We start from the raw sequence: 25,125 nt of genomic DNA on the forward strand, positions 1-25,125 counted from the left end.
CTGTAATTTCTGAAAGCTGGTTGTCCAAATCTACGTGATTTGGACAACCAACTACGTCACTATAAGTGATGAAGTCATGTCCATTGATGGGTATAACTTATATCCTTCTGATCACCCTAAATGTGGTGGTGGTGGTCGTATAATGTACTCAAAATGCAAATTCCATACCCAAGTGCTGGTCACAAAGTCTATACCTAAGCAGTTTGAAATTCTTGCCTTACAAGTTGTATTGTCTAAGGGGTGCATTGTTACTGTTGTGAGTTGCTATGGACCTCCATCTGCATCTAATGAAACTCTGGCCTCTCTATCTGATATTCTCTCTAAATGACCTGATAATGAATTGATCCTCTGTGGTGATCTGAACCAGGACTGGTTGACGTCTATGTCAATGAATGAACGTCACAAAATCTATACCTAAGCAATTTGAAATTCTTGCCTTACAAGTTGTATTGTCTAAGGGGTGCATTGTTATTGTTGTGGGTTGCTATAGACCTCCACCTGCATCTAATGAAACTCTGGCCTCTCTATCTGATATTCTGTCTAAATGACCTGATAATGAATTGATCCTCTGTGGTGATCTGAACCGGGACTGGTTGACGTCTATGTCAATGAATGAACGTCACAAAATCTATACCTAAGCAGTTTGAAATTCTTGCCTTACAAATTGTATTGTCTAAGGGGTGCATTGTTACTGTTGTGGGTTGCTATAGACCTCCATCTGCATCTAATGAAACTCTGGCCTCTCTATCTGATATTCTCTCTAAATGACCTGATAATGAATTGATCCTCTGTGGTGATCTGAACCGGGACTGGTTGACGTCTATGAATTTAAAGCATATTGTGATTCACTGAATTTCACACAGTTACAGTAATTGATTCTCCAACTCGACCAAACTCAAAAGTGCCCAGAAAAATCTACTCTCATTGACTTATTCATTAGAAATAATCCTCATAAGTATACCTCTGTAGGCGTGTTTGCAAATGATGTGAGTGACCACTGTGTTATTGCTTGTGTTAGGGATGCTAAAATACCAAAGGTCATGCCTCGGTACATTACAAAACATGATACAAAACACTTTAGTGAACAGGGTTTCAGGCAAGATTGTTACCTTACTGAATGGAGCAGGGTTGACTTAATACCTGATGTTGAATTGGCTTGGTCCTCCTTTTTAGATACGTTTTATGCCAATTATAGATAAGCATGCCCCTGCCAGGAAGTGGGTCAAGGGCAGGGATAATCCCTGGTTCTCTGAAGAATTATCCAACTTAATTCAATTCATGAAATAAATCACTTCTGGGCGAAAGCAAGAAAATCAAAGTCCAAATCACTCTGGGCTACTTTTAGATGACTAAGAAATAAATGAACTGCCATAGTTAAAGGAGTAGTAAAGGGAAAATGCATGTTTAGCCCTGTTTTAAGGTTACTTATGATCAAATACAATGGTTCATATCAAAACGTTGACAAAACTAGCACTTTTGAGAAAGTCTGATAATTGCTCTACCACCGTTTTGGTCATACAATGGATGTGGGTGGGCACCGTGAAAAATCATTCAAAAAAACAATTTCTTGTCTTTGAAATCAAGAGTTTGACATGTTTTTGAATGATTTTTCAAGATGCCCATCCACATCCATTGTATGACCAAAACAGTGGTAGAGCAATTATCAGACTTTCTCAAAAGTGCTAGTTTTGTCAACGTTTTGATCTGAACCATTGTATATGATCATAAGTAACCTTAAAACTATGCAGGCTAAACATGCATTTTCCCTATACTACTCCTTTAAGCATAACCAGTAAGGAAATCCCCAAAGTTTGGAAAATGGCTCATGTTTTTCCCCTTTAAAAAGATGGTGAGCCATCGAGCCTTAACAATTATAGACCAATCTCACATCTGTCCCCTCTAGCCAAGATTCTGGAAAGTCTGTTACAGTAGGTGATCAATTGCAAGATTTCTTACACAAAAATTATATTTTATCTTGTTATCAATACGGTTTTAGAAAGGCCCATAGTACAGTTACGGCAGCTACAAAAGTATTTGATCATATAATTGTAGTTTAAGATAATAAACAGCATTGCACATCCTTGTTTATTGATTTCTCAAAGGCTTTTGATACAGTGGACCATTGATGTATCAAGGCATAGGCTATCTTGTCAGACTCTACTGGTGACTGGTTCTGTAATTATGTTTCTGATAGGACTAAGTTGATGATTGTTCCTCTGATATCTTGTCCATCCTCAAGGGGGTACCACAAGGCTCTGTCTTAGGCCCTTTGTTGTTCACAATTAATATAAATGATTTAGGTAAAAATGTTCATAATGAAAATTTCCATTACTATGCAGATGATACTGTCATTTATTGTTGTACTGGAACTTTGTCAAAAGCAGTGGAGTTTTTGCAAGTTGCATTTAAAGAAATAGAAATCCAACTTCTGCAACTAAGACTTGTACTACTGTAAATGCAAGTTAAACAAAAAAGATGGTCTTCACTAAATCTTAAGTTAAAACCCATTGTCCTTCTGCTGTATATATGACTCAAGGAGTTACTATCGAGATCGTTTCTACTTTTAAATATCTAGGATTTATTCTTGATAACGACTTGTCTTTTAAACCACACATTGAAAATCTGGTTAAGAAGTTGAAAGTAAGGTTGGGTTTCTATTTTAGAAACAGCACATTTTTCCTTTTATACTAAAAAGAGGCCCGTCACTGCTACTTTTTTGCCAGTGCTTGATTATGGTGATGTATTGTACATGAATGCCTGTTCTACTTATTTGCTCATGCTGGATGCTACTTATCATGGTGCCATAAGGTTCATTACTGTCTGTAGACTGGCTGTAGATGACTTACTCACCATTGCACGTTATATGAGAAAGTAGGTTGGCTGTGCTTGTCTGCTCGTAGGCTTTTCCATTGGTACATCTTCATCTATAAAGCATTCATTGGTCTTTTACCTTTATATCTCTATATCTGACCCCCATATTGTCCTCATCTTATACAGGCAGCTTGCGTTCTCAGGACTACCCAACTGCCTCAGTCCCCAGAACTCACACTGAGTTTGGGAAAGAGGGCTTTCATATTCTCTGCTCCCTCTACCTGGAATGGACTTCAAAAATCTCTGAAGCTCCAGACTCTTGTCATCATTTTAAAGCTCAACTCACAGACTTTCTAATGACTGATTTGGGATTGTGCAAATGCGCTACTACATACTGTTCATTGGTCATTGTACACCCTGTAGTAACGTTGCATGTGTATGATGCTAATCTAACTTGACCTTCCTTCCACAGTATCCCCTTTGACCGCCCCCCTTTCCTCCCTCTTAACCCCCCCCCCCCACACACACACACACGCACGCCCTATTTTATCTCCCTCCCTTCTTTTGTCTGTGTTCTCTGTTTTCTGGCCAACTGTGTTCTATATTGGGCTGTCTTTGGTATAGTTTCTTTTTATATTATTTTGCTGCCATTTTGGTCAGGTGTTGCTCGAAAAAGAGTTCTTTGATCTCAAGCTTCTTTACCTGGTTAAATAAAGGTTAAATAAAAAAAAAATCCTATTTCAATTAAAACAATTACAAGTATCAATAGAGTCCATTTCTATTGATGTCCCCATGCCTTCACATTCATTTAGAGTGAGTAGTGTTAAACATGAGTTTACGTTCACTTTGCAGGCTATTCCATGCAGATGGTGTAGAACACAAACAGTAAAGGCCTTCTTTCCCAACGCAGTCTGAACTCTACTGTAGGAACAGCCATAGTGTCCTGAGACAATAACCCATAATTGTCATGTTTTCTCGTCAGGAACACAGATAAATAACAGGGGAGTCAACCCAGAATAGATTATAGATTTTTTTTTTAAACATACTAGCCGACGTTTTGACAGAGCAGGGCAGTTGACTTAGGAACAGGATACGCAGTGATGAGTGAGGGCTCTACAGTTCGTAGAGAACCTTAAAGCACCATGATTCCTGGCGGTTGACTGGTAAATGGACTGTACTTATAGGGCTTTTGTCCAAAACGCTTTACAATGAAGGCCTGTCATTCACCCATTCACACATACATACATACACAAACACACACACACACACACAGTACATACATACACACACCAATGGTTGCAGCTACCTTGCAAGGTGCTAGCTTGCCAATTGGGATCAATTTGGGGTTCAGTGTCTTGCTCAAGACACTTCGACATGTGGACAGGAGGAGCCGGGATCCGAACCGCCGACACTATGATCATTGGACGACCCGCTCTACCTCCTGAGCCCCAGCCGCCCCAGTGATGGCGAGACGTCTGTGAGAGCGGGAGGAAGAGGTACTCACCGTGCTGCGCAGCTTCTCCAGCAGCAGGTTCAGCTGGGTCTGAGGAGGACAGGACCAGACAGGTTAATACCCAACACCAACCCAGCACCCCCCTGCCAGGCGGGTTAATACCCAACACCAACCCAGCACCACCCTGCCAGGCGGGTTAATACCCAACACCAACCCAGCACCACCCTGCCAGGCGGGCTAATACCCAACACCAACCCAGCACCACCCTGCCAGGCGGGCTAATACCCAGCACCACCCTGCCAGGCGGGTTAATACCCAGCACCACCCTGCCAGGCGGGTTAATACCCAGCACCACCCTGCCAAGCGGGTTAATACCCAACACCAACCCAGCACCCCCCTGCCAGGCGGCCAGGATCACAGTCAGGGTGGTATTGTGAGACTTCACGATGCGCATTTACACCGCTGACACACAAGTGAACCACTCCACGTCACAGCAGAGGAGAAGAACACTCGGGCTGACAGAGGGGTGAGGAGGAGGGGGAGGAGGGGGAGAGGTGGGTGGTGGGAGAGGGGAACGGGGCAAGGAGAGGCGTGCGGCACAGGGTGACCTCTTTCATTTTTCATTTCATTAGCTACCAGCCGTCTCATTTCAGCTACTGTTTTATTAAAACACATTCTCATGCACCACTCTCATGCAGCACAGCACAGGGGTCAAAGGCCAAAGACAGCCATGGGGCTCGTTGTAGTCAGGGGCGACAGGCCAGAAACAGCTCTGGGGCTCGCTGTAGTCAGGGGCGACAGGCCAGAGACAGCCCCAGGCCTCAATATCACGTGGAGCGTGATGTTGTTTTGTAAGAAAAAATAGTGTCGGTTTTATACCATACATTCCATTCATGTTCCAGTTCCAACTGAAGAGTTCTGAGAGTCACAACCCTTTGAAAACACAACATAGGGTGAACACAGGTGAGGATGTCTGTCCAAACATGAAACAGTTCCCTTCTGCCCCTGGTTGGCTCTAGGCTGCTCTCCCTCAAAGCAAGTTCTAGTGCTGCTACGTCATTACTCTGCCTCTTAGTCAGTCCACTCACTAGACACCTCAAGCTGACTTTATCCAGCTGACTTTATCCAGCTTTACCCATCAAGGACGGCTTTTTCTCAGGGAAAGAGACAGGAGGAGAAGGTCTATGAGGAGACGAGGGAGGAGAGAGGAGGAGGAGGAGAGGGAGAACAGTTGATCAGATGTCAGAAGTTGGAACACTCAGCACTGAGCCTCGAGTACATATTAATTACTGGGATCAAATAATATACCACTTCTCAGAAAACCCAATACACTCCCAAATCACGGAATGAACAAATAATATTGTTGACGTATTGAATCGATAAAAGTTTCCGTTTTCTGCTTGCACAGCATGCACCTTCGGACGGGACGATGTTCTCCCAGCATGTTGACATCCCAGGGCCAAGCGCACACAGTCCTCCTCACCTTGAATTTGTTGCCAACGCTGATGAAGCTGAGCTTGCCCGCCTTCTGTTTGCTGGAGTTCTCAAACAGCTCCCTGACAAACTTATCCTTGGACTCACACACCAGGCTCTCCAAGGACATGTGGAGGGCGTCATTATTCTTCTCCACAAAGTGGGTCTGGAGACACACACACGCACGCATGCACACGCGCACACACACACACACACACACAGACAGACAGACACACACGCACGCGCACACACACACACACACACACACACACACACACACACACACACACACACACACACACACACACACACACACACACACACACACACACACACACAAAAGCAGGCATGCCAGGAGGGAAAATACACTGTGAATCAACTACTACCGAGATAAGAAAAACATAAACAGGCTTCCTAATCTGACCAGTCACGCTGGGGAAACAATTAAACAGTAATGATTACACAGAACAAATAAGTCAGTGGTAATATTTACAATAACGCTGACAGATACAGAGGAATTATACATTACTACAAAGTTTTATCCGGCAAAGTATTTGTGCTCAATCCTAATCAATGTAGTAGTATCAATCGTGTAGAACGGTGTCCAAGGCACCGCTAAAGAAATCTAGCTACTCAACTCCAGCCCAGGGACACATACAGAACAATACTGTGTAAGAACTGATCTCATACAGTATGGGGTCTTTGTTCCAATCCTAAAGGACTTAGAATGTGAAGGTACTGGAAACTGTCTCTGTATCTCATAACTACCTTTTTAAGTGTCACTGTACCTCACAACTGCCTTCTGAATGTTTGATATTTGTGTGTTTGTCTGTATGCAACCTAGATGGATGTTTTATGGTGCCCTCTTGGCCACGTCTCTCTTGGAATAGAGATTTGAAATCTCACTCAGCTTCTCCTGGTTAAATAAAGCTTTAATCAAAAACAACTGCAGAGGCACTGCTGAAATCACACTGATTGTTTGCATCTCTACTGCACATGTTGTAGAAACATCTGTTCATGCAGGAGGTCCAGGGTTCAGGAACCAGCGCCTCCCTGACTACTCATCGCTGGGTCCCATGCAAATATAGAATTGGTCTGTTTACAATTGGTAGCTCATACCAAACCACTGACCATATCGGTTTGAATATTAAGTGAAACCTACTGAATAAAGTCTAGGTTTTATTTGGAATGCAGGCAAATATTAGACTGTCTGAAAAGCAAGCACCATGGCATTTTTTTTATCCACCATTATTTAGTTTGAAAGTTAGAAGAATGTGTGGTACGAATCAGGAATAAATTGGCCACAAGCAAGAGAAAAGTGCAGCCATTTCAAAGAAGAATGTTTGGTCTCTTTAGCAGTCATAGCTACAGTAACGCAGCAGGGTGGCTGGCAGGCCTGTTTGATCTGCACTGAGAAATTCTCCCCACAGAAAGATCAATATTGTGAGACTATAATATTCTTCATCTTTCAAACTCGTGGTTTTCATCCATTGTGGTTCCTGAAGTACAGTACATCTGGGAGGAAATATCTCTTGCTTTCATCAGGGGTCGTGGCCCCCCCGCGGTGAGGGGATTCTCACGTGGTAGCGCTGGTCTCAGACTGGAACTGACAGAGCTGGTCTGCAGAGAGTAAAGCTGACAAATAAACATTCTAACTACTAGTCGTTGTCGACTTTGTAAGGGATAATGAATGAGGGGCGGGTCTTTGTGCTGTTTAAATCAGGGGTCCCCAAACTTTTTTGCACCACGGACCGGTTTAATGTAGCCATTATTTTCACGGACCGGCCTTCAAGGTGTGGCAGATAAATACATCAAAAATAAAACAACACGACCGGCATAAAAACGAATGTTAAGTGCATGAAAAATACAACTCTCACCATAACGCTGAATCAGTGGGAGCCCGGGGCTTGTTTCCCTGCAACGAGATGGTCCCCGTCTCCAAAGACGTTTGTTTTTTACTCATTTTCACTAGTTTGCGGGCTTTTTCGAGTAACGTATCACGTGCCCGAGACAAGTGTCTTGATGTGTCAAGAGGTAGGCTACAGGCGAATGTTACGTCGGAGAAAATCCGGTCATTTTTCAAAATAAAACACCTTTCAGACTCTAATTATCAATACAACGGAAATTATATAAATGATTTATTCTTTCTGTGCGGCCCGGTAACAAATGCCTCACGGACCGGTACCGGGCCGTGGCCCGGTGGTTGGGGACCACTGGTTTAAATGACCGACGCGGAGGTAGTGAATTTACCTGCCCCGAGTTCATTATCCCGCTTATACAACGGTCTTTCAACAGAAAACATAATTCTGAGAACAAAATACATCTATTGCTCATATTAGCTTTGAAAAGTTGATAATTCATGGTTAGTTATACAATTTCCATAGCAACCAGTAACTTTTATAGTCCCTCTCCACCCAAATCTAACATTATGACGTTATCCTTCGTCTAGACCCAGGAAGCAGTCTCATTTTATTAGTAGGCAACAGCAGCAGTAGTAGTAGGCCTAGTAGAAATAGTATGCCTATAATAATAATAGAGACAACAGGAATAGGCTAGTAGTTGTTTTTATTAACCAAACTTTGGAGACCAGTCGGGCTGGAGTGTTGGGGGAGAGTGCTGAGGATGTGTTAATAACTCCAGGTCAGTCTCAGTTATGTGTTGGGGGAGAGTGCTGAGGATGTTAATAACTCCAGGTCAGTCTCAGTTATGTGTTGGGGGCGAGTGCTGAGGATGTGTTAATAACTCCAGGTCAGTCTCAGTTATGTGTTGGGGGAGAGTGCTGAGGATGTTAATAACTCCAGGTCAGTCTCAGTTATGTGTTGGGGGAGAGTGCTGAGGATGTGTTAATAACTCCAGGTCAGTCTCAGTTATGTGTTGGGAGAGTGCTGAGGATGTGTTAATAACTCCAGGTCAGTCTCAGTTATGTGTTGGGGGAGAGTGCTGAGGATGTGTTAATAACTCCAGGTCAGTCTCAGTTATGTGTTGGGGGAGAGTGCTGAGGATGTGTTAATAACTCCAGGTCAGTCTCAGTTATGTGTTGGGAGAGTGCTGAGGATGTGTTAATAACTCCAGGTCAGTCTCAGTTATGCGGGGATGATGTGTAGATTGGTCATTGCCAGTCTTCCTTAATTTTTTCACAATGGACACAAACACTTTATTACTGGACTTGAATTCGATGCTCTTGTTTGGGTCAGTTTTTAGAACATGTTTGATGCCGGGCGTATATACCGGGCGTTGTGGAGAAATAATGTATGCCTCTCGAATGTGTCTTGGCCAATCACAATCGAGTATTCACACAAGCCGTTGTATAATCTATATCTTCTAATCGTGCCAAAACACATTCTATGTTTGTATTCTTTTCAACGTGGCCAAAAAACCTCCCAACGACAGTATCTACCCATCTAGGTGGCGAGGAAACGACTTCCGTAAGATCCGAGCATGTCTCCTCCTCAGCGCGGCCGGCAACATTGTAAACAAGCACTGAATCTGATCAGGTGAACCAGCACTATCGGATATATTCCTCGTTTTGTTTTCAGGAGGCCAAAGCCTAATAAAAGGACCCTGTCTTCACTAAATGTCACCCATGTTGACTGTGTATTACTTGGATATTTGAATACCGTGAACTTGAATTTTGCCAGGGACACCTTACCGTCTGTGCCTGCTCTTGACAACAGGCGGTTTCCAGTGAGTCATTTCTACTGGCCCGTGAGTCATTTCTACTGGCCCGTGAGTCATTTCTACTGGCCCGTGAGTCATTTCTACTGGCCAGTGAGTCATTTCTACTGGCCCGTGAGTCATTTCTACTGGCCCGTGAGTCATTTCTACTGGCCAGTGAGTCATTTCTACTGGCCCGTGAGTCATTTCTACTGGCCCGTGAGTCATTTCTACTGGCCCGTGAGTCATTTCTACTGGCCCGTGAGTCATTTCTACTGGCCCGTGAGTCATTTCTACTGGCCCGTGAGTCATTTCTACTGGCCCGTGAGTCATTTCTACTGGCCAGTGAGTCATTTCTACTGGCCCGTGAGTCATTTCTACTGGCCCGTGAGTCATTTCTACTGGCCAGTGAGTCATTTCTACTGGCCCGTGAGTCATTTCTACTGGCCCGTGAGTCATTTCTACTGGCCAGTGAGTCATTTCTACTGGCCAATGACTCATTTCTATGCAAAATTATAAATGATAGGCCTGCCAATAATCAAATATAGTCTATTTTCAGAAAATTTAGAGAGAAAGTCGAATATCCTTTCTGAGCTCAGTTGACAGCACCAGTAGACAGACTGCAGTGTGATGTTTAGCTAGCCTGTAGACAGACTGCAGTGTGATGTTTAGCTAGCCTGTAGAGACTGTGTAGTGTGATGTTTAGCTAGCCTGTAGAGACTGTGCAGTGTGATGTTTAGCTAGCCTGTAGAGAGACTGTTCAGTGTGATGTTTAGCTAGCCTGTAGAGAGACTGTGCAGTGTGATGTTTAGCTAGCCTGTAGAGAGACTGTTCAGTGTGATGTTTAGCTAGCCTGTAGAGAGACTGTGCAGTGTGATGTTTAGCTAGCCTGTAGAGAGTCTGTGTAGTGTTTTGTTTACCGTTTCATAGCACACGGCTCCAGCGAAGTGTCTGATGATGAATCCTTCATCGTCTCTGACATTCCTGTGGACGGCCAGCTTCGACTTCCTGGGTACCTGGGGCGTCACACAACACTTCAGCTTAACGGCAGTTCGCCACTAATTTACTAGTTGATGATTAAGGCTACGTGCGATCCAAGACTCCAGACGTTATATGTGATGGAGGGTCTGCTACAGTACAGTAGCAGGGTAATGTACCCTGTAATGTACCCATGTCTGCACCTCTGAAACAACAATAACAATCAACCATGAATATATTAGCACTGGCCAGCATTTATGGCTGTGCGTTGTGTGGATTCTCACCCACTTCAGTAATATTATCAGTAACATTTGTTTGATGAATGTGTACCATACCATTACCATACGGTAAGTCCTGATGTTAGAATGATATGGTTCTATCTCTGTTAAACATAGTTCAGGGATGTTGAGCATAAAGTTTTCACCATCATCCTATTTTTAAAAATAAAAAAATAAAAAACACTCCAAATACATTCATATATGCCCAACATTTAATTTTGATGTTCAATAGCCCAGAACTACGGTAAATGCCATTTACAGCCTGCTAATTCTAAGGCAATTAATAAAAGGTCAGTTCTCATTAGCATATGAAATGTACTGTAGGACTGATATGAATTCTAAGTCCAGCTGCAGACAGAGGACATTATCATTTTGGGCGCTAGGAATAGCTGTGCTGCATCTCAAATAGGATTTCAAGCCTGTAGATGAATTTACTTACAAAAGTTCCCCCATATTTAAAAACAGAGTGTGAGTGAATGAGTGAGTGAGTGAGAGAAAGAGAGAGAGAGAGATTTACTTACATACTGTTTCAAGACGATATTATTCACTTTTGTGTATTATTATTATTATTATCATCATGATTGTTATGATTATGATTATGATTATTTATTAAGTATCCTTTTTCTTTTTGTTCTCCATCTCCTTTATATATGTACGCTATATGCATAATATACATTACATAACTACTTATTGGTTAATTCATTATTTATATTCATGTCTTTCTGCTTTGGCAACATGCTTTGGCAACATGTTATCATGCTTAAAAAAGAGAGAGAGAGAGAGAGTGAGAGAAGGGGAAAGAGAGAGAGAGAGAGACTTTAGCTATAAATTATGTGACATCTGCTTTGTAAAACAGGTGAGCAAGCAGAATAAGAACAAACCCACTGTGTCCTGGACGCCCTTGGCTTGACAGAGAGGACGTGAGGAGAGAAGAGGAGTGCAGAAACGAAGGGTAAGAGAGGAGAGAAGAGGGGGGGGTTAGAGAAAGCATGTAGGGGGGCGGCGCAGCGTCAGTGAGCAGAGGGAGAGAGAGAGGCGGTGAGCCGCGGCGTCGGTGGGGGCCTCTCACCGTCAGTCTGAAGTGGTCTCTGTGTTTACTGTGGACGGCCTCGGCGAAGTGCTGGTCGCTGGGTTGCGGCAGGCGGTTCTCCTCGTCCAGGATGTCCAGGACACCCACCAGCTTTGCCTCCACCAGATCTGCAGGGCGCACACAGATTACACCCAGATTATAATCCCAGCCTGATAACTGATCAATGTCTTTTATCACTTAACAAAACACCCAGATAATTGATCGTCATCATTATGTTGTGTAAATTGTACGTGTGCTTAAAAGGTGGTTGGTGATGGGATGTGTATGTATGGTGTGAGGGTATGGTGTTAGTGTATAACTGTAAATCTGTGTAAATATCAGTGTATATTGTATCTGTATTGTGTGTGAGGCAATGTTTCAGACATGGCAACAATTTTCCTGCAAAGGACAAATAAAATAATATAAAGTAATCTAATCTAATGTCCCATGTATATCTTATCCATCCCTGTATATATTTGTCACAAGTCGTGAGTACAAGTCAATGGGGCGTAAGGCATTATCTTAGTATGTCATTATGCTGCCGTTGAAGCTACAGTTCTGTACAGCAGTGTTCATGCTGCTCAAGCCTTCAACTCTGCGGACCGACGCATCACTGCATTAGTGAGTCACTGTCTGAAGCAGACGGCAACTTTCCATAGGGTATAATGAGGGGTATAATGACTCTCTATAGGGTAGAATACTTTCCATATGACTCTCCATAGGGCCTAATACTTTCCATATGACTCTCCATAGGGTCTAATACTTTCCATATGATTCTCCATAAGGTCTAATACTTTCCATATGACTCTCCATAGGGTCTAATACTTTCCATAGGGTATAACGAGAGGTAAAATGACTCTCCATAGGGCCTAATACTTTCCATATGGTATAACAAGGGGTAAAATGACTCTCCATAGGGTCTAATACTTTCCATATGACTCTCCATAGGGTCTAATACTTTCCATAGGGTATAATGTGTTGTGGGCCTGGCTCGGACTTCGGGTCCGGTCCGGGAGTCGAGTCGCTCTGGGTCAGGTCCGCGGCCTCGGGACCGGCGTGGCAGGGCGAGCGAGGCGCGCGCCCCGGGGACTCCACCCGCCGCCGGAGAGGCTGGCTCCGCTCAATCAATCAACAACTCAACACACCTGTTGCCTGTTAGCGGAGCCTCTACTAGAGGCCGCTGGAGCCTCCGCTCGGGGCTCAGACGTTCCTGGCCCTTCCTAGTGGTACGATCTAAGCTGTTGCTCTCGCCCAGGGATCGCTAAGCTAGTTAGCCATTTTGAACCCCTCTCACTACACAGGTCCAGGGTCCAGGTTCAGAGCCTAACACAATGAGGGGTATAAAGACTCTCCATAGGGTATAATGCTTTCCATAGGGTATAATGAGGGGTATAATACTCTCCATAGGGTATAATGAGGGATATAATACTCTCCATAGGGTATAATGAGGGATATAATACTCTCCATAGGGTATAATGAGGGGTATAATGACTTTCCATACTCCTGGACAGGGGTCCTTTATTGTTAAAGAATGCAGGAGAACAGATCGCTAACGCTGTCTGTCCCCGGTGAAGACGGACAGGAGCACTTGATTGGCCCCGGGCGCGTCCGCATGCACGCTACCAACTGTCTGCTCTCGGCTGCCCTTGGGGAAGGACGTGGGGATGGGTTAGGAGCAGAGAAGAGAAGCTGCATCGGCGGATGCTCCAGCCATTCCGTGTGCGTGTGTGCGTTTCACCGCCTACACAGTGTGATGTGCGTGTATCTCACCGTGCGACAAATGAGGATGTTTGTTTGCTGTTTTGAATACTGTTCTGCATGTGAGTGTCTGGGATGCAGAGTTTAAGGGCTATGACTGTCCGGTTTCTGCTGAATTATTCATCCTGAACACCTCTTCTCTGAAGAGGAGCAGCGAGGTCTGGGAGATTTGCATGATGAGGCACCTGTGTGAATAAATCTGCCAGTTTGATGAGAGAACGAATGGAGAGCCAGGCCATTCCTTTGCAAGTCATAAATGTTATTCATGGCTTTTCAGTTCACCTGGCATCTGAATAATCCCCCATCTGAAAATACTAATGGAAACACCTCACCCTGCTACCCTATGTCCTCTCTCCTACTCGAGCAAACACAAGACATGACAAACACAAGCTAAAACACACTCCTCGCCCACGCCCGGGAGCGACAGGAGAGCGACAGGAGAGTACGACCAATTCAAGATTCAGGATGATGTTCATTCGTCACATGTAATGTACGATGAACGGTGACAGTGAAAGGTTGCTGGCTACAAGGATATGCTACAGATAAACTCTAATATTCAATTCCAATTTCCAAGTTACAAATGAGCAATTTACAAAAAATACAGTTTTACAAATTAACACAATAAGTACCCTTTCTATACTATAAAACTATTACTATAAAATATAACTATAAAATTAAGCTGGGGTGGGACAGATACATGTCTGGATGGATGATGTACATGCTATATATGGATATGAATAAATAAATAACCTGGTGGGGGTTCATGGGTGAGTTATGTAAATGCTATAGCTATAATAAAGAAAGTCCCGGGAGGGGGGTTAGATGGATCGGATGACGGGAAGGAGCTCTTCTTCAGGCCCGTCACTAAAAGCTCATTATAGCTGGCAGATAGGTGCAGTACATTAAGGCCTCCCGTGTGCAGCGTCAACCAGGAGCGTGAGGCCACAGCCTGGCGGGGGGCTACTCCGGGGGGGGTCTCTAATGCCTTCAGCTTCAGACACGATGGTCACCGTGTCCTGAGGGAAGGAGGCTGTCGCCCAACATTTCACGGTACATGGACCCGTCCATTATCCCCTGGATGCGGTGAAGTCGTCCTGTCCCCTCCGCAGGGAAACATCCCTAAAGCAGAATGTTTGCGCCACCATGCTTGATGGTGGGGATGGTGTTATTGGGGTCATAGTCAGCATTTCTCTTCCCCAAAACATGGCAAGTGGAGTTACATGCCCACGCCTTAGAACACCATCATGCCTCACTGATGAGGTGGTATCACACCTGCAAACTCTGGAGTAGTGAAAAAGGTGACGACATACAAAACTAAAACCCTCTAGATTCACTGAAACTAGCATGGTTAACATAAAAAAGGTGACTGTAGCCAAAAGGTGACAAGTTTGCAGGTCTGGGTATGCTTTGGATCATGAACAGTTCCTCCCCTTCTCCATACTCTTCTTCTTCTTCCTCTTCTTCTTATAATTATTATAATTATTGGCTCCGCCCAGCGACCGCTGGCGGAGGGTATATTTTCAGTCGTGTGTGTTATTTCGTTCGTTCGTTCGTTCGTCACATAGCAGGATTATACAAAAACTACCAGAGCGATTTTCTTGAAACTTGGTGGAGGGGTGTAGCATGGGCCAAGTTAGAGCACAGTCAATTTTGGTGCGGATCGGAATCACTGGATACAGGCCTCACTGGGCGGATACCGGGACACAGGCCTTCCCTTTATATCTACTTCTCCTGACGGGTTTATTATACTGCCGGTGGCTGAGCGGTAATGTACCAGTCTAGCAATGAGTCGACCAGGGTTCGGTTCCCAAGTTCAGTTTTTCATAACAACTCTTTTTTTTTTGCTGTTAACGCCCATTATTCTCTCATGTTTCTATGCATGTAAAACAAAATCATATCTGATTCATGAAAAACCAATCTGATAAACACTATATTAGGAAAGGTTACATTTTCTTAGCCTGGATCCTGTGGTATTAGCCTACATATAAGTATGTCAGGTTTCACTAACTATGTGTTCTCTTTAATTTGAGCGTTGAAGCAAATGGAAAAAACAGTATTATCCGTCACAAAGCAGGATTGTACAAAAACTACCAGAACAATTTTCACGAAACTCAATGGAGGGATGTAGTGTAGCATAAGCCAACTTACAACCCATCCAAGAGACATGGACAATGAACTAGTGCCCCTCTACCCCTCCCAGAGACATGGACACTGAACTAGTGACCCTCTACCCCTCCCAGAGGCATGGACATAGGACTAATGCCCTTCTGCCCCTCCCAGAGACATGGACACTGGGCTAGTGCCCTTCTGCCCCTCCCAGAGACATGGACACTGGGCTAGTGCCCTTCTGCCCCTCCCAGAGACATGGACACAGGACTAGTGCCCTTCTGCCCCTCCCAGAGACATGGACACAGGACTAGTGCCCTTCTACCCCTCCCAGAGGCATGGACACTGGGCTAGTGCCCTTCTGCCCCTCCCAGAGGCATGGACACAGGACTAGTGCCCTTCTACCCCTCCCAGAGGCATGGACACAGGACTAGTGCCCTTCTACCCCTCCCAGAGGCATGGACACTGGGCTAGTGCCCTTCTACCCCTCCCAGAGACATGGACACAGGACTAGTGCCCTTCTACCCCTCCACGAGACATGGACACAGGACTAGTGCCCTTCTACCCTCCCAGAGACATGGACACTGGGCTAGTGCCCTTCTGCCCCTCCCAGAGACATGGACACTGGGCTAGTGCCCTTCTGCCCCTCCCAGAGACATGGACACTGGGCTAGTGCCCTTCTACCCCTCCCAGAGACATGGACACAGGACTAGTGCCCTTCTACCCCTCCCAGAGACATGGACACTGGGCTAGTGCCCATACTTTTTACCCTCCAGAGGACTGAACACTGGACTTAGTTTCTGTATTTTGTAACTTATGTCTTCTGTTATTGTCTGTAATGGCTGATTGAAAAAATTACACAAGTACACAAGCATGTTCAGTTGTGTTCATGACCACCTCTAATAAAAACCACCATCAGTTACACCACCAAAAAGCTTACTCTTCAACAGTGCAAGTGTGCTTATACTGAGGAGTGAGTTTAACCATTTCAACTCGATTACACAAACAAAATGCATTAATGGGCGGAGCCCTGTGCTCTCGGAGCACCCTTTCTAGTTATTATTATTATTATTATTATTATTATTCTCCAAACTCTTCTCTTCCTATCATTCTGGTACAAGTTGATCTTTCACCGTCCACCTGATTTAGATGTAAATGAGAGCTGAAAGTCTGCACTTAAAACCTTAATTGTTTCATTTCAAATCCATTGTGGTGGTGCACAGAGCCAAAATTATGAAAATTGTGTCAGTGTCCAAATATTTATGGCCCTAACTGTAACTCTGACCTGACGCGCCAGATGGTCTGCTTCACATAACCATCTGGGAACTCTTCGTTCGAAAGTGTTGGGAAAAGGGAAGGCACTTTCAAAAATACTCGGCAGGGGATTGGATGAACCATCTGTCTATCAACGTCTATCACGCGCTACCTTCAACCAATCCTTGCTGTCGTCACACCTGAACCCGCCCGTTTCTATTTCCTCATGGAATGCTGATCGGCGAGATTGTTATCTGATCTGACGCAAACAGATCTCTGTGGAGAGTATCCAGACCGATTTGCGAGAGAAACAGAATGTGAGCTGGCGAGATCAGGATGTTCTCAGGAGGCCAACGCAGCTCTGTTATGGGGTAGAATCTCTGTCAGTCCAGACCGTCTCATCCAAGTCCTCCACCAGCCTTCAGGAACAACACTTGGTTGTCGGTTGAATCTCTCGGTGTTGCTGTATGGTCCTCCGCTGCTGGGGATGTCCACTCTCGTGTGTTTTATGCAAAAAGACGCGCGACCAAGCACCAGCGCACGCACGCACGCACGGGCTCCCTCTAGACCTTCCGCAGTCAGCAGTCTTCCCAGACAGATCTATTCTCCTCTCGTCTACATCCGTCCCTCCAGAGCGCTGCCCTTCTAACGGCAGACGCACCTCAGCGCCTCAAGGCTTCCTTTCCCAGCGGCGTGTCCCCCGATATAATAAATAATACATTTAATCTATATAAATAAATAAATTATATATATATATATATATATATATATATATATATTACTGCTACTAATGTAACTTCAGTCTTTTTTTTTTTTTTACTGCTTCTAGTCAAGAGGAGCAATGGCGAGTCTGAACCAGGCCAGGCCCAGCCTGGTTTATGTGCGTTGGCTGGCTTGTTTCTGTGCAGGACTGGTAGGACGGAAGCTAGTCATGCCACTGAAATAGCTGTGAACTGAAATGACATGAAATGATGTCTGATAAATAAAGATGGGTCTTGTCACCTGGACACATCAGTTCCAATGCTTCCAATGCTAATCCAGCACAATAAGGGATAGCCATTTAGCTCATGAGCTCACAACAACTACCAGCAGCTTCCATAATATTAATGGTTGCGGTCAATCAATCAATCAAAGCTTTATTTGTATAGTGCATTTCATACCCAGAGGCAGCACAATGCGCTTTACAGAGAACAAGGGAGGTGGGCATACGTCCCACCCCTACATATTCCAGAGGGAAGCAAAAAACCAGTGGCTAAAGCAGTTACACTGATGATTCCTGTAACGTTAGCCATTTGCTGCAGTTGGTTCAACTTCTGTTTCTGGACAAAGGTAAGGGATGAACCCAGATAACACAAGGCTAGCGGACCTACAGCGGGTCCCCGATGGACGAGCTGGCGGACCTCCGACCGAATCCGCTGGCGGGTTCCTGGCCATTTGCACATCGAGTGGCAAGCAGACCTCTGGTGGATTATTAGCGTCAGGGACAGCAGTCCGCTAGAAATCCGAAATGTTCCCGCTGTTGCTCCACCACCATTCCACCGGTAGTTTATTGTCTATATCCTAGGCCCATTGGTCCTAGGCTTATGGATTTCTATTGCTAAATTAACTGACATTTTTTGGTAACCATTCCTTTTATAGTTTCCCAATTACTAAACATTTACCTGGTAAATACATGCAAAGTATAGCCTAATATATAATGGATAATTACTGAGACACCTACTGAAGGTATAATTTCTAAACATTTCAAATGTTCAATTACTGCACATTAATTCAATAACTGACATAGCACCACCAGGTAACCACATTTTTACACAACTTTTATAACATCCAGTGTCAAAAAACTGTCCACAACACCAGTTTTAAACCCATGAGTTTTGTGGGTCTTCAACTCGCAGTTTCAGCATTTCAGCATGGCAGACTAGCTCCACTCCACTAACCACTAGGCCACCGGAGCTCTTGAAAACCAATGGTGTCATAGTCTTTTGTTTTGATGTTCTGGGTAGCGACAGAACTGCAGGTCAACCCCACCAGGACATACTTACAACCCCGCCAGGACATACTTACAACCCCGCCAGGACATACTTACAACCCCGCCAGGACATACTTACAACCCGACATTGGCTCTTCTATGTGCGCTGGCTTACAGCCAACGCATAAAAACATGACTCAAGTGGAATGTGGGTGTTGGAGAGAGAGACAGAGAGGATGGGTGGCAGCTTGGGGGGGCGGCTGTGGCTCAGGAGGTTGAGCGGGTCGTCCGATGACCGCAGGGGCGGCGGCTCGATTCCCCTCCTCTCCGCATGTCTTGGGCAAGACACTGAACCCCAAATTGCTCCCGATGAGAAGAACGGCGCCGTGCGCGGCAGCTGGCCGCCACCGGTGTGTGAATGTGTGCGTGAATGTGTGTGTGAACGGGGGAATGAGAGGCCGTTGTAAAGCGCTTTGTCCGTTAAGGCAGAAAGTCGCTAGAGACAGAGAGGAGGAGGAGGGCGGGGGTACACACCTATACAGTCCTGGTTGTCCACGTAACGCACCTCGTTCACCCCCAGGCCTTCCTTCTGATACAGCTCTTGCTCCTGAGAAACAGAGTCAGGACTGAAATCAATACAGAGACATTCAGAGTCAGGACTGAATACACCCGACATCAAAAGCCGCCCCTCATCCTTTATCGACTCGATACTTCTGTCCTCTCTGACACCGGAGGACAGTAATCCTCCCCGAAATCTCTGCCCGTTCTACTTCAAATGCCCCGCCAGCTGTGATTCAAACACATGTGGTGTTTAATTGGAGGCTTCAGACATGAAGGACGCCGGGGAACCCAAGAGAGAGCGAGATCCTCGTCATCCCCGCGCGCCACACACACACACACACACACTGAGAGACCGCCATCTTAACGAGCAGAACCCCACCACTAGCAGGGTGCTGAGGCGCGTGACAGAGAGAGGGAGAGAGAGAGAGAGAGAGAGAGAGAGAGAGAGAGAGAGAGAGAGAGAGCGAGAGAGAACCAGCGTGACAGAGAGAGAGAGAGAGAGAGAGAGAGAGAGAGAACCAGTAGACTGATTGACAGACAGGCAAATGGTACAAACAGACAGGCAGACTTTACAGACAGATCGACAGACTGTACAGACAGACAGGCTGACTTTAAAGACAGACAGACAGACAGACAGACAGACAGACAGACAGACAGACAGACAGACAGACAGACAGACAGACAGACAGACAGAGACAGACAGACGGGCGGTTGACTCGCTCTGGACGTGAATGATTTCATGCCTCGCTCTGGATGTGAATGATTTGATAGAAAACTGAAATGAGTTGTTTGTGATCCGTTAAATCAATGAATAAATCAATTTACTAAACAATAAGGCCAGTTTGATCTATTTTAAGATTGTAATAACTACCTAATGTTTATTATCTTATGTTTATCTTATGTTACACAGCAAATTATACTCGCATTAATGAACGCCACACTATAATATATAATGTCAGGGGCTTTCACAGAGTAAAACAGGAATAGTAATAATATCGAATAATATTTAAACAAATAAACAATTGACACACGTTCGCATCACACTATAAAGAAATGAGCGTCTGAAGACAAATCTGTGTGGTGAAGAAGTGTCTAATGATCATCTGTGTGGTGAAGAAGTGTCTAATGATCACCTGTGTGGTGAAGAAGTGAGAAGTGTCTAATGATCACCTGTGTGGTGAAGAAGTGTCTAATGATCACCTGTGTGGTGAAGACGTGTCTAATGATCATCTGTGTGGTGAAGAAGTGTCTAATGATCACCTGTGTGGTGAAGAAGTGAGAAGTGTCTAATGATCACCTGTGTGGTGAAGAAGTGTCTAATGATCACCTGTGTGGTGAAGAAATGTCTAATGATCATCTGTGTGGTGAAGAAGTGTCTAATGATCATCTGTGTGGTGAAGAAGTGTCTAATGATCATCTGTGTGGTGAAGAAGTGTCTAATGATCATCTGTGTGGTGAAGTTTGTTAGGATCTTTTGATACAAATGAGGCGTCCCTGTCCATGCGCATAACCTGTTGGTGCGTGAATAGCCTGGGGGCGTATTTCACAATGGTGGGTCTTTGGGCAGAGGCCAGGAACCCCAGTGTGCGCCGGTAGCAGCAGCCCCCCCCCCCCAGACCCCCCAGGCCCCTCACCTCCTTCAGGATTCGCTCGTTGAAGAACTGCTGCAGCTTCTCGTTGCAGTAATTGATACAGAACTGCTCAAAGCTGTTGTGCTCAAAATACTCTGAGAGGAGGGAGACAAATGAGGAGACATTCATCAGAATGAGATCAGAATCTGAATCTGTTTATCGCCAGGTAGCTTACAACAACATACTAGGAATTTGCTTCGGTCAATGGTGCATAACATGGAGACAACATTGGACAGGGTGCAGGGGCGAGACAGGACAGTGCAAAGACAGGACAGTGCAAATGAGCAAGTACAAAATACCAATACAACTCAACTGCTTTTTTGCTTTTTTACTGTAAAACAAATAAACTGCTTTAAAGGAATATGCTCGTTTTTGACAACCTGGACCTTATTTACGACATATTATAAGAAGTTTGACTCACCCAGATCACTTTTTTGTTGTTCGGAGGCCTGTAGAAGAAATATAAAATCCAGCGCGAGCCAGTATATCCATGTAATGGCGGCGCACGGGGCATAGGGAATGCCGTTTCTCAAAATCCATTTTCGGCCGCTAAACGGTTGTTTTCATCAATCACATTGCATGAATCGACAGTTGATATTCCTCTACGCCAGCCATTGTTGTTTTGGTTCCAAATAAGGGGTCTTGATCCTCTGTAACATGCTCTTTACAAGCCTCTCCCCCACTTGCTCCAGCACGCATGCGCACAGGCCAGCGCGCAGACTTGCTATTCTCCGTCTGTAGGCTACACTCGCGGCTCACATTCTCTGCGCTACGATCGGATTGTTGGTGCCTAGAATATTGTGTGCAATATGGCTGAATATTTGTCAGATTTAGAGGATCTAGAAAATGAATTAGAATATGACGGACGTCCATATCGTTTTGAGCCAGAGTATACGGACGAAGAGCTCCTTGAAAGGAGGGTGAGGAGACAGAGAGAGGAACAGCTGGCTCGAGAACAAACCGCTGCACGCTCCCGAAGAGATGGTAACTGGTGGTGTTTTTGCCTACATTGTCACCCTATGCCAACAGAGGAGGAATGCATTTGTTGCTCTGAGTGGGACTTGAGGCCAGACGATGCACGTCTGGAAGTCTCGAGAAATAACGACACATCGGACCCCACACAACAGTGTCTCACAACTCTTGAGGATTTTCCATCTCTGATCAACCGGGCAGTGGTCGAAACTTTCTTTCGTGTGCCAAAAGTGAACTGGAAGACCCAGCCAAAGCCTTTAGGACCAAATGGCCAACTTTCAATTGAGTAAGTAGACTACAAATAACATATGCATATAACAATCCGATCGTAGCGCAGAGAATGTGAGCCGCGAGTGTAGCCTACAGACGGAGAATAGCAAGTCTGCGCGCTGGCCTGTGCGCATGCGTGCTGGAGCAAGTGGGGGAGAGGCTTGTAAAGAGCATGTTACAGAGGATCAAGACCCCTTATTTGGAACCAAAACAACAATGGCTGGCGTAGAGGAATATCAACTGTCGATTCATGCAATGTGATTGATGAAAACAACCGTTTAGCGGCCGAAAATGGATTTTGAGAAACGGCATTCCCTATGCCCCGTGCGCCGCCATTACATGGATATACTGGCTCGCGCTGGATTTTATATTTCTTCTACAGGCCTCCGAACAACAAAAAAGTGATCTGGGTGAGTCAAACTTCTTATAATATGTCGTAAATAAGGTCCAGGTTGTCAAAAACGAGCATATTCCTTTAATGTTCATTTTATGTCTATTTTTTATGTGAAGCGCTCTGTGCATGTAATTTCCCTGTTGCAAATGACTGAGAGCTGCATGTTCTTGTATGAAAGGTGCTGTATAAATAAAGTTGTACTCCCAACTCACCGAACCCGGCGATGTCCAGCACGCCGATGAAGTTGGAGGAGGTCTGGAAGGGGAAGCACTGGTTGACCCGCTTGACCACGTGGTCGAAGAGGCGGCTGTAGACGGCCTTGGCCAGGGCGTCTCGGGCGTTGTTGGCCTGCTCCACCCTCAGAGGCACCCTAGGGGTCAGGGGTTACAGTTAGGATCGGGGAGGTGGGGGGGGGGGGGGGGGAGTGGGTCAGACACAGTCCTAAGCTGGGACGTAACTTGTTTTAATCAATATAAACGTTGAGTTTAGAGTTTTTACATTTGCACACGTTTTCTCTTGAGGTGCGATTAAGCAATAAACCACTCGAGGCCGTGTGTTATAGTGATTTTATAACAGCTAGGGGGCATTGTTAGGCACAACGCGAAGCGGAGTGCCTAAAACCCCCCTAGCTGTTATAAAATCACTATAACACACGGCCTCGAGTGGTTTATTGCTTTTATACAACGGTTACTACAGCTATTAGTGTAAAATAAACACACAGCAATGTACAATATTAACATTTATTCAAAACGAAGCATCATTCCCTCAATTCCGCCGCGCAAAATAGTTCCCCTAACAAAAGGGTTGCCAAGCAACAACAACAACTACAATGCATTGGATCAAATGGGAGGCGCATTCATAATGAAAATGGAATGATATGCGGTCCCAGGTGTGTGTTGCAAAGTATTTTAACATGGCTTCCAGCCAATCAGAATCAAGAACAAGAACTAACCGTTGTATAAGCACCTTTTAAGCGCTCCCCAAAACCGTCCGGGACAGTTATTCAGGGGGTTTGACCATGTGAACAAAGTGCAGCTGTAAAGGAACTAAACTTCAGCGCAGGTGGGACTCTGGTCAGCCCTTCAACCAGCTTCAAAACACCCCTATCTTCTACCGTCTTCCCACTCTCATGTCTCTGCTAGCTCTCCATCCTCCTCCATCTCATCCATAACCTAGTAATCTGCCATCGGCCTCTGAGGGAGAAACGTTGATGCGCTGGTTCCGTGCGACTGAAAACCACGCCGTGAGGTGACCTCATCGTTCATTCTCCTCACGCTCGCCTGGGGCCTCGCCCTCCGCCACCCGGCGGACATGACAGGCGCCGACTCCAGACCCCCGCCCCGAGAGGCCCCTGGTGCTCCCCGGGAGGCGGCCCGGGACCTAAACCTTCCACCTTTGTTCTCCTCCTATTCACCTGCTCTCCAGACACACAAACCGCCCTCCCTCCCTCCCTCCCTCCCTCTCTCTTTTTCTCTCTCTAGCTTTCTATTTATCACTCCGTCTCGCTCTTTCTCTCTCCTCCTCTCTCTGTTTCTTCCTCTCTCTCTCCGTTTCTCCCTCTCTCTCTCCTCCTCTCTCTGTTTCTCCCTCCCTCTGTTTCTTCCTCCCCCTCATCTCTCTCTCTCCCTCACTCTCTCTCTCTCTCTCTCTCCGGGCTCCTCAGATAGTGATTCATTATTCATGCGGAGAAAACACTCACAGACCAGTTCAGCAGCTGGGCCTGCTGAAATATTCATCTGCCAAGGCCCGACCCCATCACTCAGAGCACCTTGGACCGGGTGAATGGTGCTGGTACAGAACATGGCCTCCTCATACTGTACCAGTCCCCTCTCAGCACGGAGACGCTGGTCCCTAACTTAACCTAGCCCTACCTCAACACTGTCCACTGTGGTAAGAACTGCAGCAAGCACAGTGTTGAGGGTCTAGTTACTGTGCTGTAGGTGCTTGAATACTGATAACCTTGTTTCCTATGATGATAACCTTGTTTCCTATGATGACAACCTTGTTTCCTATGATGATAACCTTGTTTCCTATGATGATAACCTTGTTTCCTATGATAACCTTGTTTCCTATGATGATAACCTTGTTTCCTATGATGATAACCTTGTTTCCTATAATGATAACCTTGTTTCCTATAATGATAACCTTGTTTCCTATGATGATATCCTTGTTTCCTATGCCCACAAACTGGGATGAAATCAATCCGTGGTTGGGAGTAGAGGCTAGGTCCAAACTACAGCACGGACTGCTGGTCTAATCATTTACCCTCCAACACTAAATCCACAATGTAACGGACTTGGCTTCACTTAAGCTTTGCCTCCTTCTCTATGCTCCATTAACAAAATATAGATCAGACGGGCTCCAGGTGGCAGCAGCCCACCGATAGTCAATTGCTGTACGATCTTACTGTATTTTGAACTTTAATTTAATTGTATTTTTATGCTTAACTGCTCACGGATTGCAGATAGAAATACAGTAAGTGAATTAGCTACAC

The 25,125-nt window shown here is 45.3% G+C and overlaps 1 protein-coding gene across 1 annotated transcript in view; it reads right to left on the reverse strand.

Annotated features, from left to right (window-relative positions):
- The window catches only part of myo6b (myosin VIb), an 85,157-nt gene that overhangs the window by 38,304 nt on the left and 21,728 nt on the right, over positions 1-25,125 (reverse strand). The window contains exons 13-19 of the mRNA XM_084450695.1: positions 22,844-23,001; positions 20,999-21,090; positions 19,338-19,410; positions 11,717-11,844; positions 10,312-10,407; positions 5,748-5,903; positions 4,316-4,354 (exon numbers count right to left, since the gene is read on the reverse strand). Of these exons, the coding sequence (XP_084306821.1) occupies positions 4,316-4,354; positions 5,748-5,903; positions 10,312-10,407; positions 11,717-11,844; positions 19,338-19,410; positions 20,999-21,090; positions 22,844-23,001 (742 nt within the window). The remainder of the gene's footprint in view (positions 1-4,315; positions 4,355-5,747; positions 5,904-10,311; positions 10,408-11,716; positions 11,845-19,337; positions 19,411-20,998; positions 21,091-22,843; positions 23,002-25,125) is intronic.

This window comes from Borostomias antarcticus, assembly GCF_949987555.1.
Source record: "Borostomias antarcticus genome assembly, chromosome: 16".
Lineage (NCBI taxonomy): Eukaryota > Metazoa > Chordata > Actinopteri > Stomiiformes > Stomiidae > Borostomias > Borostomias antarcticus.